Source organism: Fukomys damarensis, unplaced genomic scaffold (genome assembly GCF_012274545.1).
Source record: "Fukomys damarensis isolate Sample0158 unplaced genomic scaffold, DMR_v1.0_HiC HiC_scaffold_16, whole genome shotgun sequence".
In the NCBI taxonomy this organism is placed as follows: domain Eukaryota; kingdom Metazoa; phylum Chordata; class Mammalia; order Rodentia; family Bathyergidae; genus Fukomys; species Fukomys damarensis.
In genome coordinates, this window is record NW_022900928.1 from 13,286,314 (window position 1) to 13,302,387 (window position 16,074).

The 16,074-nt window shown below is 42.9% G+C and overlaps 1 protein-coding gene across 15 annotated transcripts in view; it reads left to right on the top strand.

The window, feature by feature from the left end:
- The window catches only part of Plekha7 (pleckstrin homology domain containing A7), a 128,340-nt gene that overhangs the window by 70,631 nt on the left and 41,635 nt on the right, over positions 1-16,074 (top strand). For all 15 annotated transcript variants that reach the window (XM_033764118.1, XM_033764113.1, XM_033764116.1 and 12 more), the window contains 3 exons: positions 235-307; positions 1,344-1,444; positions 7,244-7,419. In XM_033764118.1, the coding sequence (XP_033620009.1) occupies positions 235-307; positions 1,344-1,444; positions 7,244-7,419 (350 nt within the window). The remainder of the gene's footprint in view (positions 1-234; positions 308-1,343; positions 1,445-7,243; positions 7,420-16,074) is intronic.

Here is a 16,074-nt window from a genome sequence, read left to right on the forward strand (position 1 = left end):
ATAAAAAAAAAAAAAAAAAAAAAAAAAAAAAAAAAGCCCTCTAACTTCCCGTGATAAGCTATCGAGTCTAAATTTAATGTCCTATCCAAAGAATAGCTATTCAATAAAGCATTCATTAATTTATTAACAGAAACTATGAATATAGGCAAGCCTTGCTTCCAGATTCAGGTTGTACACGACTGGAGGGGAACAGGATGTTCATATATCCCCTGACTGCTTTGCTTTGTTTTGCAGGATAGTTCTGGGATGAGACTGTGGAAGAGGAGGTGGTTTGTGCTTGCTGATTACTGCTTGTTTTACTATAAAGGTGAGCTTGAGGCTCAAGTCACCAAGGGCTCTGTGCAAGAGGGTGGTGAGGGGATGGAAATAATGATCTCTTAAATCCAGTAGTTAGACCAGTTGCCTGAGTTAATTAGAAACCCGTTACTTTGTCAACTGTTTACTTTTGTTTATGTCGATTGTTGGTAACTCCAGTTTTACCAATCTTGACACCTTAAGGTGAAATTAACAAGTTCAAGTTGAGTAGAATCCACTTTCCCCTATTACTTAGGCCAAAGTCCTTAGGCCATTCTATTAGAGAGACTGAGGAGTAAATTCTCCGCTGGAGAATCTAAGTCTTCTTACAAGAGATAGGATTTCACTTGGACTTTTAAGGATGGGTACAGGTTTGCCTGTGTCAAAGGAGATGGGCATTACAAAGAAAAGACACAACTTGAGGAAAGTCCTAGATGCAGAAGAAGGTAGAATGACAGACCTGTATGGCCAGGTGAATCTTATATGGAGAACATGCTAAGACCAGAAGGTTGTCACGGATAGGCAGGGTCAATTTGGGCTTTGTTTTTTGTCCAGTAGGGAATCAAGTGCCTTTGAGTTGGAAAGCAACAAGACCAACCCTATCACTAGGAAGTAAGAGACCACTGGGTATGGAGGAGATTTGAAAGAATGGAAGAATAGAAGGATTGTTCACATATGCTTGTAGCTTTGTCTGAGAGTTTCTCTTTACCTAGAATACTCGTTCCCATCCTTGAAAACACATGAAACACCTTTTAAAACCTTCCCCAGACCATGTGCCCCATTTACACTTGGCACACTACCCTCTCTCAAGAGTTAACAAGTTGTGTTGAGTGTGTTCATATACCTCTCTCCATTCACAAGCTCTCAAGGAGGGCACCATGTCCAGTTCACCTGTGTGTTCAGCATTTGTTAGCACATCCACACACGGAGCACCTACATGACCTGGGAAAAGGAGATAACTGTAGTCCTCGGGAAACAGAAGGAGCCCTGAATAGCATGCCCTGGAAAGGTGCCTTGAAGGTTGTTCTGATGTGTTTTTCCATTCAAAGACAGCCGAGAAGAAGTGGTCCTGGGAAGCATCCCTCTGCCCAGCTATGTGATCTCACCTGTGGCCCCTGAAGACCGCATAAGTCGCAAGTACTCTTTTAAGGTACTGCCCTTCTCTAATGAGCAGTTCCATCATAACAACTATGCTTGTTGCTTTTTTGGGGAGGGGAAGGAGGTTCAGAAGCTAGAGAATTTCAGGCTCAGGTTAAATAAATTATTTAGACAAGAATAATATGCTGGGGTTGGGGAATTAGCTCAGTGACGCTTCACCTGCCTGGCAAGTGCAAGGTCCTGAGTTCAATCCCTGGCACCAGGAAGAAAAAATAATAATAATATCATGTCATTTGTACTTCTGTGTGAAGCTGAGCTTTCAAGTCACCTTGTCTTATTGAAGTTTTTAGACCATTTTTCCCTATGACTGCTCATCTTGGAATTACATGTCTGACACAGCTCTTTTCATGCTTTCCGTAGTGAGTCCAGGTGGTGCAGCTGATGATCCCACAGCATATTTGTCCGTTATATTATATTATGAAAACTCACTTTGAGAAGTGAGGGGCTGCATGTTGAAGAGTTGGTCAGGTTTGTCTACTTTGTTTATTTTGCTGAAAAGAAATTAGAATGAAATTACTTTACTTTCTGGACTATTGAAATTCCCCAGGCAGTGGAGTCCCTTTTCTACTTTGTTGCTGTGCCATTTGGAGGGAGTGAGGCCATGGTCATTTGAAGGCCATGGGTCCTTCTATGCTCTCTGGCACCTATGTGGAGGTCATGGGAAGGTAGTTAGGCCTGCATTTGAGGAGTCCCAAGGCCTTGCTTTCTCCATTGGTTGCCTCCCAGATTCCTTAACTGCAAATGAGTCTTGGACCCCCCCGCTAAAAATGGTGCAAATGTGACAGACTGAAGATTCGCTTTCTTAGCAGTTGAGACATAAGTCTCAGAGAGCGCTACAGCAGGTGACCTTTGATTCCACTAGCCCAAGGGCATAGCCTTCTGAGGCTACTTAGAGTACAAGTGGTGTGGTGCACTTCCGGTTGGGTAGGAGCTCCTGCCCTTGCTCACTTGTCACTTAACTGTCCCATGTTGGGGTACAAGATGAGCACTAGACAGTAGGTACTTCGGCAGAGACTGCGCAGAACTCATCTCTTCCAGAAATAGATAGGGGGCTGGGGATTTGGCTCAGTGGTTCCGCTGCCTGCTTCGCAAGTGCCAAAGTTTCAAGTTCAATCCTGGGTACCAGAACAAAACAGAAATAGATAAAGGATCTTGGAAAAGAAACCTACTCTTCTTTAGAAGGGTTGAAGGAGAGTGTTAGCACATGGTGACCATGGTGTTAGCAGTTGGTCCTCAGTCTGTGGAGGCTTTTGCAAATTGATCATTTGTACTAGCATCTTGATCTGGAGTCTGTGGTAGTGGTGCTTGGAAAGTTAGCTTCTCTCCCTGCTCCCTTTCCTTCCCAAGGGAGCACAGAACCAGGTGATGCTTCTGCTTTGCTCCTCCATAGGTTTGAGCTGTCCCTTTCTTCTTCCTAGACACCACCAAGTGTCCTGTTGCATAGAACAGTATTGCCTTCTATTTGTAAAACCAAGCACTTTTACACCTGTTACCACCTTTAATGCTCTCAGGAGCCTATGAAGTGTGTTAGTTACTTTTCTCTTGTTGACTTATAAAGTCAAAGGTGGAAAGGTTTATTTAGCTCACAGTTTCAGTCCATAATCGCTGGCTCCAAGGCAGGGGTGTCAAACAGAAGAGAAACAATATGGTGCACACAAAGTAGCAAAAGTAATAAGGGACTTTAATAGTATCCTTCTACCCTTTTATCCCATCCAGACTACCAGGATTAGGGCAGTGCCAAACCAGTCACTCTCCTAGCAGTTTTATAATCACACACTCCCTTAATCCCAGCATCACATGATCCAGATTCAGCCACGTTTGGAAAAGAAGGCATGAGGCTTTGGGGCAACATCTAGACACAAGCCACAACAGAAGTCCTTATTATTGGCTTCATTTTAGAGAGTAAGGAAACAAGATTCTGAGAGTTTAGGAAACATCCCAAGTCACAAAGCTGGAAGGTGATAGAGGCCGAACTCAGCCCTGAATTCTGCCCTCTCAATTTTATTTCAGGGAGAGGGGACAACTTCTCTTCCTTTTTACTTTTTTCTTTATGTCTTATCTTGATCATTTCCTGAATGCTACATGAAACTGAGGTGTTTTGAATGAACATTTACTGTATCATTTAAGAACCCTCTTCTATTCTATAGCTCAGAAGCCTCACTAAAATTATTTTTGTTCAGTGGTTTTCAGACTTGGCTTTTGCCAAGCCTGAAAGTATTACTCAAAATACACCCCCGCCCCAAGGTTTGAGCATTTCTATTGAGCAAACAATTTGGCTAACAATGTTGCATGTAATTGAAGGGGACAGCATCTGGAATATCCTCAAAGTAACTTGTATCTATATATATTTCATCTTAACACTTCATTGGGAAGTGTGAAAATGCATTCTAAGAAAACATCTTTTATGCATCTTAGATTCACACCACCTTCCAAGTTTTCCTTAGGAAGACTTCACCAAGAATGTAAGCTGACTCTTGTCTATATAGAAGGCATCATGTGTTTGAGGTCCTCAAGTTCTGAGAGCAGAGACAGCTCTGCAGACATCTTCAAGGCTCTGGAGATCCAGCCTTTCCTAGCCTCACTTCATACTGCCGCCCCTGTTTGTCTTTGCCAGTCACACTGGTCCCATCCTGGAGGAGGAGAGAATATTGTGCTCTTATCCTTCGTGGGATCTCAGCATCACCTCCCTGCTATTCCTAGGGTAGTGCTTATTGTGTCAAGTCAGCTGGAGTGTGGGTTCTTTGGGTCAGTCTTCTCCAAGTCAGGCCGTGTTTTCCTTCCCTCTTTTGTAGCAGCCTGTGCCTCTCAATAACGCTTTCTACAGTTGTAATTACCTGTCATGAGTTTTCATCTACTTGGCTGTAATTGTAATGGCCTTTTGTAAGACTGTCCCTCCAACTTGTAATACTGAGTGTTCCACCTGGTAAACACTCAATAAATGGTAAATTATTGTAGAATGAGTAAGCTCAAGGGTGTATAATACCAGGTTTCATGGCACATGTCTCTAATCCCAGTGCTTGGGAGGATGAGGTAAGAGGATTGCCACGAATTTGAGAGCACCTGGACTGCATGGTGAGTTCAAAGTAGCTTGAACCATATAGCAAGATCTTGTCTTAATAAAGAAAAACCCACATCAGTCTTTTGGTGGCCCTGGCCTTGTGGGTGTCCCTGTATTTCTCACCTGACCTAAAGTCTGACCTTGGGGGCTTGAGGTGGGAGGATTCTGGTTCCTTTTATCAGGACCATGTCCAGACCCAATGTCTAAAAGCTAGCAAAGCAGTCATCCTAGGAGCACTGTGTTTTTGAGGTAAATGCTTTCTTGCTCACACTGTTTCCTTAAGGTGTAGCCTGGTTTCTATTCAGTTATGTAAAGTTGTCTAGTGGGATTGTTTTAACTGAGAAGCAAAGAGTAGAAAGGAAGGAACCATCTCCAAGGTGAGACTAGGGCAGGGATGAAAAGACTTCATGTCACCTAGGCCCTCACATCTTTCTTTCTCATACTTGGGGCACTTTTGACCTTGGCTAGATGGAAAGGGAGCTCCCTGGATTTCCTATCTTCACAGTTAACACATCTGCCTCAGCACAGTCAAAATGCAGCTGTGAACCTGGTCTTCAGAGTCCAGAGCAGCTGGGTGCATACCTGTTAGTGGGTGGGACAGCAAACAGAGTTTCAGTTGCAATCGTGTGTGACTCCTCTATGATGGTGGCTGCAGTTCCCAAGGCCTATTTGCAGACAGCCGTGCAGACTCATGTCTTTATGCTTGAAGTGTGTCCTGAGCTGATTTCTGGACAAGACTGACTCCATGAATTCTTATACCTCAGGGACCTTCTCTATCCAGTGTGCATGTTCAGACTGTCTTTGGCTGGGCAGGAAAGGCTGGGAGGGTATTTTCCAAGATCTTATGAGGACATCACCTAGGGGACTTTTCCAAAAGTTTCTGTTGATTCATAGTAAAACATGCACAAGTTTTTTTTCTCCTTCTCTTCTTTTTGCAGCATCAATAAGATGCTGCACCTTGCTAAAATAGGAGTAGTTCTGGGACTAATGTCAGTATATGAGGTGTGTAAAGGAAGGATATGAGATTTCTTTGGGCCACTCTAGGGACCTTGGCTAGAGGCCAAGTTTGCCTGGACTCCTTTGTCCCTCAACTAGATGGACTCAGACATGTGGATGTCAGAAGTAGGACCATATTTAATAGGCTCCTAGAACTGGATGCTAGAAGTAGAGGGAGAAGTGAATGCTGAAGGTTCACCTCAGACATTTTCTTTCAGCCATTCTAAAAGCAGGTCATTTTCCAGATTTTAATTGGTTCTCATTTTGTTTTCTCTGATGGTCTTTGTTGGGGTCTGCCTTTTATTATAGATCCAGATTAGAGGATCAGTGACCTGTTTGTCTGCGTTTCTAGAGGGAACCTACAAGCATTGTTCAGAGAAGCCTGGACTTGGAGTCAAACCTGAACTCTAGTTTTTCATTCATTCAATAAATATTTATGGGGTGCCTACTACGTACCATGAACTATTGCTGGGGAACAAGATAGAAGAGGTTCCTGCTCTTATGAAACTTCTATTTCAGAGGGAGAAGAAAGATGATTGATGAACAGGAGATAAGCAACTACATAAAATACATAGTATCAGTTAGTAATGAATGCTAGAATCTCTTACTGTATGTGAGTATCTTGAAAGTAACTTTGTATCTCAGAGCCTCATTAGCCACATCTATAAAACAGAAATTCTGTCCCTACCTTCTTTTAAGGCTGTTGGCATTAAAATGAGATTCAGGTCTGGGTGTAGTACCCCGGAGATACACTCAAGTATTATAGGCACCCAGTAAATTGTCCTATTTCTATACTACCTTCCTATGTAGCTTGAGTGAACTCTTTTCTTACAAATTTAAAGACGGGGGAAAACTCGTGCTACTTCTGCTTTGGAAGCCATCTCAGTCACTTTTCATGGTCATCCCCAGAGCCCCTCCTTGAAGTACTTTGCAGGGACACGTGAACATGCACATTGAAGCAGAGGCACGTAGTAAGTTTTTCAGAATGTTTAATCAAGTGTTGGTCAGCTCTACCCTACTCGCTAGTTTCTTGTTTTAGAGAGACAGTACAGCAGCATCTTTGATGGACACACATTGCATTTTTGTGCCAGGTAGTTGAAGCAACATGAATACTTACACCGAGCCACATGCCGTTGCAGTGGATTTTAACTCATTATTTTAGCCAAAGAAGGAATTGTGTGCATCAGAAGAACCAAAACAGGAAGCCCCAAGAGTCTGCTTCTATAGCATGAGAGTATTTAAACTAATACTCTATTCTGCTGGGGCTGTAGCCCAGTGGTTCAGTGTTTGCCTAGCATGCAAACGTGGATCATGGGTTTGATCCTCGACCACACACACACACACACACACACACACACACACACTCTCTCTCTCTCTCTCTCTCTCTCTCTCTCTCTCTCTCTCTCTCTCTCTCTCACGCACACACACGCACACACACAAGTCTGTTTCCTATCAAGGCCTTACCTCTGTACCATGCCCTAGGCAAGAGTAAGACAAATGGAACAGGTACAGTTGCAAGGCTTTGCTTGGGCGGGGAACAGACACAGCTGTCACTGGGCCTGGCTGTAGGAAAATGGAATCCAGCTGATAGTGCTTTTTGGATATGGAGATAAGCTGACTGGTATTGGGGTTTTAGTCTGTCGGGGGAGAGCATGAACGGTGTGCCTTTTTGTTTATGTTCCCAGAAGGGAAACATGCTGACCTCTCTGTCTTGGCTTTCTATCTCCACACTTAAAGGCTGTGCACACGGGGATGCGAGCGCTCATCTACAACAGCTCCACGGCGGGCTCCCAGGCCGAGCAGTCAGGCATGAGGACCTATTTCTTCAGTGCCGACACCCTGGAGGACATGAATGCTTGGGTGAGGGCCATGAACCAGGCTGCACAGGTGCTGTCTCGATCTTCACTGAAGAGGTCAGTCCTACTGGAGGGTCCCAGATGAAATCCTCTGGTATCTGGCCTTCCACCATTTACTCACTGCTAGTAAGCATTGCCTTTCTTTGTAGCCCTTTTTAATTAGGAGCGCTTCCAGCAGGAAAATGCAGAACTGACTGACTAGTGCTGTCTTCCCCAGCTGGAAGCCCTGATAGATGCTATCTAGTCCTCTTTCTTCACAAATACTGTGCAGGATACACAGTCATAGAAGCTGGTGTATGCGTATGTTTTTTTTTTTCTCTTGGGTAGAAGGAATAGACAATGTTGGGACAGGAGAGAGTGTGGCAAGGAAGGAAAGATGCTATAGCTGTCTCCCATGTCCTGGGGGCTGTGAGAGTCCTGAGTCTGTTGATTATAGATGACTGCCTAGAAAATCCCAAGCAGAAATATGAATGAGATTGAGGGGTTCAGAGAGAGCAGAGGATCAGTCAGAAAGTCAGAGTATGCATTTAGCTGTCATGGACTTCATTTGTCCCTATCTGGATTCCTTGCTGTGGATAAAGGCTGCTTTAATAGTGTTCCGTCAACAAGGCCTCAAAACTAAGGGCCCATTTTCCAGCAACCTAAGGATGCAATGCTTCACCGAATGGTTCTGGATTTCATGTGATATAGTTTACTTTGTTGACCTTTTCCAACTCCTATTTTTGTAACTTTTGGTATCGTAGTTCTTCCTAGCCTCAGGCTCCCTTTCCTGAGGCAGACAAATCATTGCTATAGAAAATGACCACCTTCAACAGGTAGGTTCAGGGCCTACTTCTAGATCTTCCATAGGACCTCAATCCAAGCACCCGGCCCTACCCCTTCCATCAGTTTTTCAGTGTCCTAGGCTTCACACAGGACTCAGCATAGGTTTTCCTGTACAACATCTAACACACAGTAAACTCTCAAATGATTGTTCCACAAGTGAATGAGAGACTGGAAGAATGAATACATAGATATTTTGAACAAGACAAGACCAAAGACTGCCCGATCAATCTCCCCATCAGCCCTTAGTAACTTTTTTGGTACCAGGAATCAAACTCAGGACCTTGTGCTTGTGAGGCACAGTGCCACTGAGCTAAATCCCTGGGCTACTCAGTAACTCTACTCTTACTTGTGGGTGTTCAGTGAGTTTTGACTCTGACTCATACCAGGTTGTAATCCAGCCTGAATTTTTCTGTCACTTCCATGGTGACCTAAAAGCCTCTCTTCATAGCCTTCTGGTATCTGTTTACAGTGTCACTGTATTTTGTTGGTCATCCGAGGAGGAGAAAACTGAGTAGTTTTGACAGGCTTTCTTAGAGCACATGCTGTTTTCTAGTGCTATTTTCCAGTTTTCACTTGCATTTGAATGAATGAATAATACAGTAAATGAAGATATCCTTAATGTAAAATAGTTGCTTATGTCTTGTGTTAGCTTTTCATCACTGTGACAAAATAACTGAGAAAAGCACTTTAAAGAAGTAAAGACTTATTTTGGCTCATGATTTCAGAGGTTTCACTCCATTGTCAGTTGGTTCTGTCACTTGATGAGACAGAAACATCATGACAAAAGGGCATGGTGGAGCAAAGCTGCTTACCTCATGGCACCCAGGAAACAGAGACAGACAGTGAGGAAGGAATTAGGGGCAAGATATAACTCTTCAAAGGTGTGCTCACAGTGGCCTGCTTCCTCCAACTGTACCACACTCCTGAAACTCACTTTCGTACTAGTTTATCAATGGTTTAGTCTGCTGATGAGGTTATTGTCCTCATAATCCAGTCGCCTCTCTGGGCCCCCACCTCTGAACATTGCTACATTGGGAATTGAGCCCTTAAAGCTGAGTCTTTGAGGAACACTTAATATTTAAGCCATAATATATCTCAACTTTGCTCAGCTCATTGTAGCTGCTAAGGTACTATGTAAAAGAGAATGTGAGAGTGACATTGGCCTTAACAGGAAAGGATGCTATGATTAATAAATGATATCTTCCTAGAACTCTTGAGGATTAATTTGCTAGCCGGTATTTGGATTTTTTAAGTTTTCTATTCACATGAAGAATTTTTAATTAGCTATCATAATTTTAGTTCTGGAAAGGATCACTTCCCTTTAAGGTCTTAAGCTATTGCATTTTCCCTAACTTTTCTTTGAATTTTTTGAAACTTATTCATATTTTGCTCTTAATAAACTCTTAAAATCCTATGATCATGTTTGCCCAAGTTTCCTTCCCTTTCAAAAGAAAGCTTCCTTCTGATGAGAATAAAAACATAATAGCATTTCCCCCTAACTTCTTCAGAGATGAAATTGTCAGCCAAGCAACTACACTTGTGTTCTGTATTTTATAGAATAAGATGTTCAGACATTTGGTAAGTTAAAATGTGTTATCAGGCAGGACTCTTTCCTTTCCTCCAGTCTGATGATGTGCGTTGGAAACTCCCTCCCTGTAAGTGGGCAGCCTCAGCCGTAGCTTTCATCCTCTCCCTCTTTGTCTCTCACCCTGATCCTTCTGTCCTCATTCATATAAGCAGATGCTGTCTTTATGAGTGATGGTAAATACCAGCATTTTGTTATTTCCTTTTTTTTTTTTTGAGACAGGGTCTCACTATGTCATTCATGCTGAACTCACTATGTGACTGAGGCTAGCCTTCGACTTGTGACGAACTTCATGTCTCAGCCTCCCAAGTGCTGGGATTACAGGTGTACACTATCATACCTAGCCAAATATCAATATTCTTTTTTTTCCCCTCAATACCAGGGATCGAACTCAGGACTTTGTGCTTGCCAGGCAGGTGCAGTGCCACTGAGCCAAATCCCTGGCCCTCATTATTCTTCATTGAAGATGACAGGAAACACTGACATATTTACCTTAAAGTGGGAAATTTTATTGGTTCAAGCCACTAAAAAGTTCTAGATGGATCTGGCTTTAGAGCAGCTGAGTTTAGGGCTCCAACAGTGTCTTCTTAAGTTATTCTCTCAGGCTCTGGCCCCTGCCCACCTTAGGGTGGAATCAGTCTTAAACTCCATAGGGATGTTCCTGGCACATTCTGGGATCTGGTGATGAGATAGCTGCAGCAACCCCAGACTAGTGCCATAAGAAAGACCCAGAAGCTCCTGATCACATTTATGTCCCACACTATCTGCTGTGGCCAGGGAGTGCACCGTGCTGATTGGCACAGGCTTACTGGCACACGCTTCACTCCTAGCACAGGGTAGTGACCCACCCAGGCCATAGGGACTGAGAGTGAAGTTGGGGTAGGTTCCCAAGGAACAGCTGTGGCTATGGCAGAAGACCCAGCAGTGACTTGTTGTGTGAGGGTTTTAAAGGAGCACCAACAACCAGTGGCTCATTGGGCCGATTGTCCCCTCAATCCTATTGTGTGTTCCATTTGCCCTAATAAGTATCTCCTCCCAGAGCTTAGTCTCTGAAGTTAGACCAGAATCAAGTCCTAGCTCTATTGCTTTCTAGCTATGTCATACCAATGATGTGTGCTTTTTAAACCTCAGTTTTTCTTACTTCAGAGGATTATTACAAAGACTAAATGAATGTATAAGGTTCTTATTTAGCATGATGCTTGAGACATAGTAGATGCCCAGTATCAGATGTGTTAGCTTCTAGGGTGTTTTAGCTTCATAATATTTTTGGCCCTTTTTCTTTACACCTCTCCAATTTCATCATTAATCCTCTGGATCTCATTGATCATGAGTATCCCTTGAGCACTTGCACCTTTCCCTTGCCGAGCTTGCTTATCCCCTAGCAATGTGAGCTGTGGTTCAGTGGCCCAGGCTTTCCACAGCACCACTCCTCAGCCTACAGCCTGCTCTTCAGCTCATATCTCCTCCAGCTTCTTCCTACTAAATTCCTTGGACTGGAGAAGGGCTAGGAACCCTCTCTGCACCTCCTGCCTTGTCTTTGTTTTCTGCACAGGCTTTTCAGTCCTATGATAGAGACCCTACTCCACCCCATGTGCTGTAAGGGGTGATGAGCCTACTCTCTACCTTCTTCTGTCCATCATTGCTTTTCCCTGATATCTGTGTTCTGCCTCTTGCCAGACTCGGACTCTGTTTGGATTTCCAACAGGCTAACTTAGCTGAGGATGTCTTGTTCTCGCTCACCAACCAAACAAGCCAAGCAGTCCTGTTTGTATTCAGCATCTCAAAACTGTTAACTCAGACAGGAACGCATCTAAGAAGATAACTCTTTTCTCAGTTTCCAGGCCTTTCTGGTGGTACTGAAATCCTGTCTTGGGGCTGGAGGAATGAATAGTCTAGTCATCTTCAGAGTAAAATCTAGTTTTATTGGCAGTGCTTTTGAATCCTTGCATGGGCCTTGTTCCTATACATGCTTGATACAACTCTTAGCATTCCCCATTTGCTACCCCAGGCATTCTAAACTTTTCATTTTGTGAACTGATGCGTTTGTTCATGCAGTCAGTCATATAGTCTTTTTTTTCTACAAGCATTTATGGAGAGCACATAGTGGATTATACATTACTGAAGATATTGAAAATACAGTAGTGTTCAAAGAGAGAGGCAAGGTTCCGTTCAGCTTTTATGAGGGTAGAGGGTCAGACAAACAGTAAATCAGAAAAACAGTTTTTATCAGGATCTGTGCATGAAGACAATAAAACAGGTGATGGGCTCTTGTGAGGCTGGGGGACAAGGAGTAGCCACTTTAGTTTGAGTAATGGGGGAAGGCCTCTGTAAGTGGGTGATGTGAATTTGAGGCGTAATTATCACAAGAAGGTTAGGTATTCCCAACTCCAGCACATCGTTTAGATCTTGGTCTATGTTTATCTTATATCCTCCTTCCCTGACCTCAGGGTAGTAAATAACCTTCCTTAATACCCTGTCATTACTTAATAATTTTTCATTGCTACCTTTACCAGACTATGAGTTCTTTGAAAATGGTAAGTCCATTTATCAGTACTGGGTAAATAGTGAGTGTTCAGTTAATAGATAAGTACGTGGGTGTTCTGTCTGGCTGTGCATGTGAGTGGATGAATGGATGAATAAAAAAGCTGTGAAACTTGTACCTGTAAGATATTCAAATAAAGACTTGGGGTGGCTGGGAGCAATCTGAACACTGTTCTGGGATTTGTGTGTAGGGAATCAGCCTGCTCAGAAATGACCCTCATATTTTGGGCTATCTACATTCTCTTTGGGGAATTAAGTGTTTGACTTTCCAAACTCTAATCACCTTGGGTTAGGTATGGTTCAACAGGTCTTTTGGACCCTCAGCAGAAGAAATACTTTATAGACACATTTTTAACCTGGGTCTGGGCTTTGGAGTCAGATGGGATGGGATTTGGGTCCTGCTTATATGGGGCACAGTTCAGGGCAAGTTGGATAACCTCTTTGAGCTTCATTTTCATTACCTATAATGAAAGAATAATAACATCTCCAGCCACATGGGTTTGTGCGATGGTAAAAATAGTGCTTAATGAATTGGTTTGCATTTTTTTTAAGTGTTCAGTTGGTGGTGGCTACTATTGCCATTGTCCTCCTCCTTTAGAGACAGTATGTTGTAAGAACTCTGGCACTCTGATGAATACCCTCAGCCTCTCTAGACTTGACAGCCCTGATCTCACTGGATCATTCTAAGGATTAGACGTGTTCTGTGCTAAAGTCCCAGTACACAGTAATCAGGCATTGGCTATAAAATGTATAACTTTGGCTGTAACTGTTGTAAAAAGTTAGAAAGTGAATAAAGGTAGCGTGTGTCAGAGCTTTAGACTGTGACAGGTGGTACAACTTGCTGTACAGAAGGAAGAGTGGAGTGGAGAGATGTAGCACCCACTGAACATCTTTCCTCTCTTCTTAGTCTGTTTTGTTAGTCCTTACAGCTTCACAAAGGACCACCAGTAGCCTCTCAGCTGAAGCAGGAGGCAGCCTCAGCTTGCCAGTTGGGTTGCTTCGTTGAGCCTGCACTCTCACGGTTCTCTGGGAAAAGGCAGCCTGGAGAGTTGTGTGTGGTCAAAGCTGCCAGGCCCTCTATTGTGAATTCAGGTAGAGCAGTCTGAGCATGAAAGGTAGCAGGGTACCTTCTCTGTCCCAGGAGGACTGCTCTATTTAACTCCCAGGAAGAGAAGAAATCAATGCCTATCTCCATTACTGTACACCAGCTCCTTCCTCAAATGGTACAAACTAATCTGAGATGGTTAGCCTGTTTGGGGGCTCTCCAGATACTTTGGGCTCATTTTTTTTCTTCTTCAGCCTTTTGTACAAGTTTGTCTGTGGGTTCTGGCTTCGGATCTTTCCATACTTCTGAGACTGGAGCTACTGATCCGCAGGACTCAGGATTTGCCAACACATAAGTTCTTCCCATGGCAGGACTTCTCCCTCCTATTCTGGCTCAGATCAAACTCTCCCTTGACTGTTAGTGGCCTGCTAGTTCTTGTTCTTGGCTGCTGATTTGGTCATTCAGATAAGTGCAGTGAAGGAGCCTTCTAGGGGGATTTCACCAGAAAGACTTATCTGCCAACAAGACCACAGTTTGACTAAGTCCTTATAAGCTGTCATTCCTCTCCTAGCCTGATTCTTTGAATGACACTTATGTGTGTGTGTGTTTCTAGCATTAAAAAAAAAAGCAACTATTCCTTATTGCCTGGTGAGGTAAAGGATTTAGAGCAGAACAAAATAATCAGTATAGATGAGGATGTAGCTCAGTGGCATTGCGCCTGTGTAGCAAGTACAAGGTCCTGAGTTTGATCCCTAGTACCAAAAAATAAATAAGTAAATAAAATAATCAGTATACATTTGCTTGGTAAAATCTGTTAACTTCCAATTTCTTGTACCCTCAGTCTTGAGGTATTTCAGGCAAAAACAGAAATTTGCTCCAGCAGACACATAACATTCTGTAATATGTTTATATGCCCCAACTCCAGCCAGTGATAAGCTTACCCCTTGCCTTTAGGATTGTTTTTGGTTACTAGTAATAAACCATTCCACTGAGGGTACTATAATCAAATTGGGGTTTAGTTTTTTCACATAACAGGAAACCAGAGGTAGGGAGCTGGTATAGCAGCTTCATAATGTCCTCAAAGACCCCAGGATTTTTTTACTTTATACCCAGGGTTCATTCTCATTTTTGTCACCTCATAATCCCATGGAGTTTAAATCCCATGAAGGGGCCAGGGATTTAGCTCAGTGGTGCCACCACCTGCCTTTCAAGCACAAAGTCCCAAGGTAAATCCCCAGTACAAAAAAAAAAAAAAACAACCCAAAGTCTGCCTTCTTTTAAGACTTCCCTGGAAGGCCCACCCAGAAATTTTGCCTATACCCTTCTGTCACATGATCTCCTTCAGTTTACAAGAGAAGTTAGGAAATGTTTTCTGAATGCACTGCTGCTTTGAAAAATTGGCAAAGGAGGAGAGAGTAGATGTTGAGGGTACATCGTCTTTCTATACCTTGTCTCCTTTAATCCTCATAATGACCCTCGGAAGCAAGGGCTGTTATTCCATTTAACAGATGAAGAACCAGAATAGAGAGGTCACTTGCCCAGGGTCACTCATTTCATAGGTGATAGCATTAGTTCTTGAATCTAGGTCTCTCTGAGTCTAAACTCTGTGTCCTCTGGGTTTATCATTTTCACAAAGTGATACAAAGGGACAGAGGTCATTGAGTATGAGAAATTCCCCGTGTTTTGGACCATTGTTGATTGCAGGTGCTCATGTTAATAGCAATGACCTGCACAGAAATAGCAGCTCATCTGGGAAAGGCATGTGTCACCTTAGCTAAACATCTGTGTTCTGCGTGGCCAAACCCTCTAAATGACAGTCATTGGCAACAGAGAGGTGCTTCATTCTTTCCCATCACTGTGCTAAATCAAGCATTGCAGATTTCCTTGTGACAAGTCTCCTGATATGAGAAGCCCTGTGTTAAATTGTTTGGAATGCAATGAGACGGGGAAGGGAAGAAAGCAAAAACCCTTTTTTGCCCTAAATCCTGTAAGTTAGTAAATTAAATGGGTAAAGTTAGAAAGTAGGAAACATTGTCTTCACCTTTCTTACCTGCAGCTACTGGATGAATATTTTGGTCACGAATAAAGAGGCATTTATAACCTCAGAGTCTTAGTGGTTAGAAAATTTCCGGGTGGCAAGCACACTACCATTTTTTTAGCCACCCTAAAGGTTTGTTTTGTGATACATGCTGGATTTATCTGAATAAAAGAATTTATCATCCCTATCAAATCGATTTCTAAGAAATACTGTCATGTATAGGATTATGTATCATCATATGTGGACTAAGATTTGTCATTGTGAGATTAGCTGCAAGGTTAGAGGAGACTAGCAAAGTCCATTATTTAGTGGTTAGTTGTTTATGAGAACAGTGTTAAATGTGATCACTGAATAAATCAGGCATTATGGTCATTTGGCTTTGAAGGTCTCTACTTTCTTCTACCCTGAGTTTCCTGTTCCAGGGAATACATAGGTGCTCAGTAAACCCATAGTGATTGATTAGAAAAGAAACAAAAGTCCACATGACTCTTGCTTGGACTGTGACATTGTATCCCCAGTACTTGGGTCCTGGAGCTGAAGAAGCTGAAAAAGCCGTTTTGGTTTTGGTTCTGATGTCATACATGTAGGTGGCATATTTGTTTCATTCTGTAGCTCTTATGCCAAAGTGGTGTTTATCTTTAGGGTGTGAATAATAAGAAGATACAGTTACTTGTATTT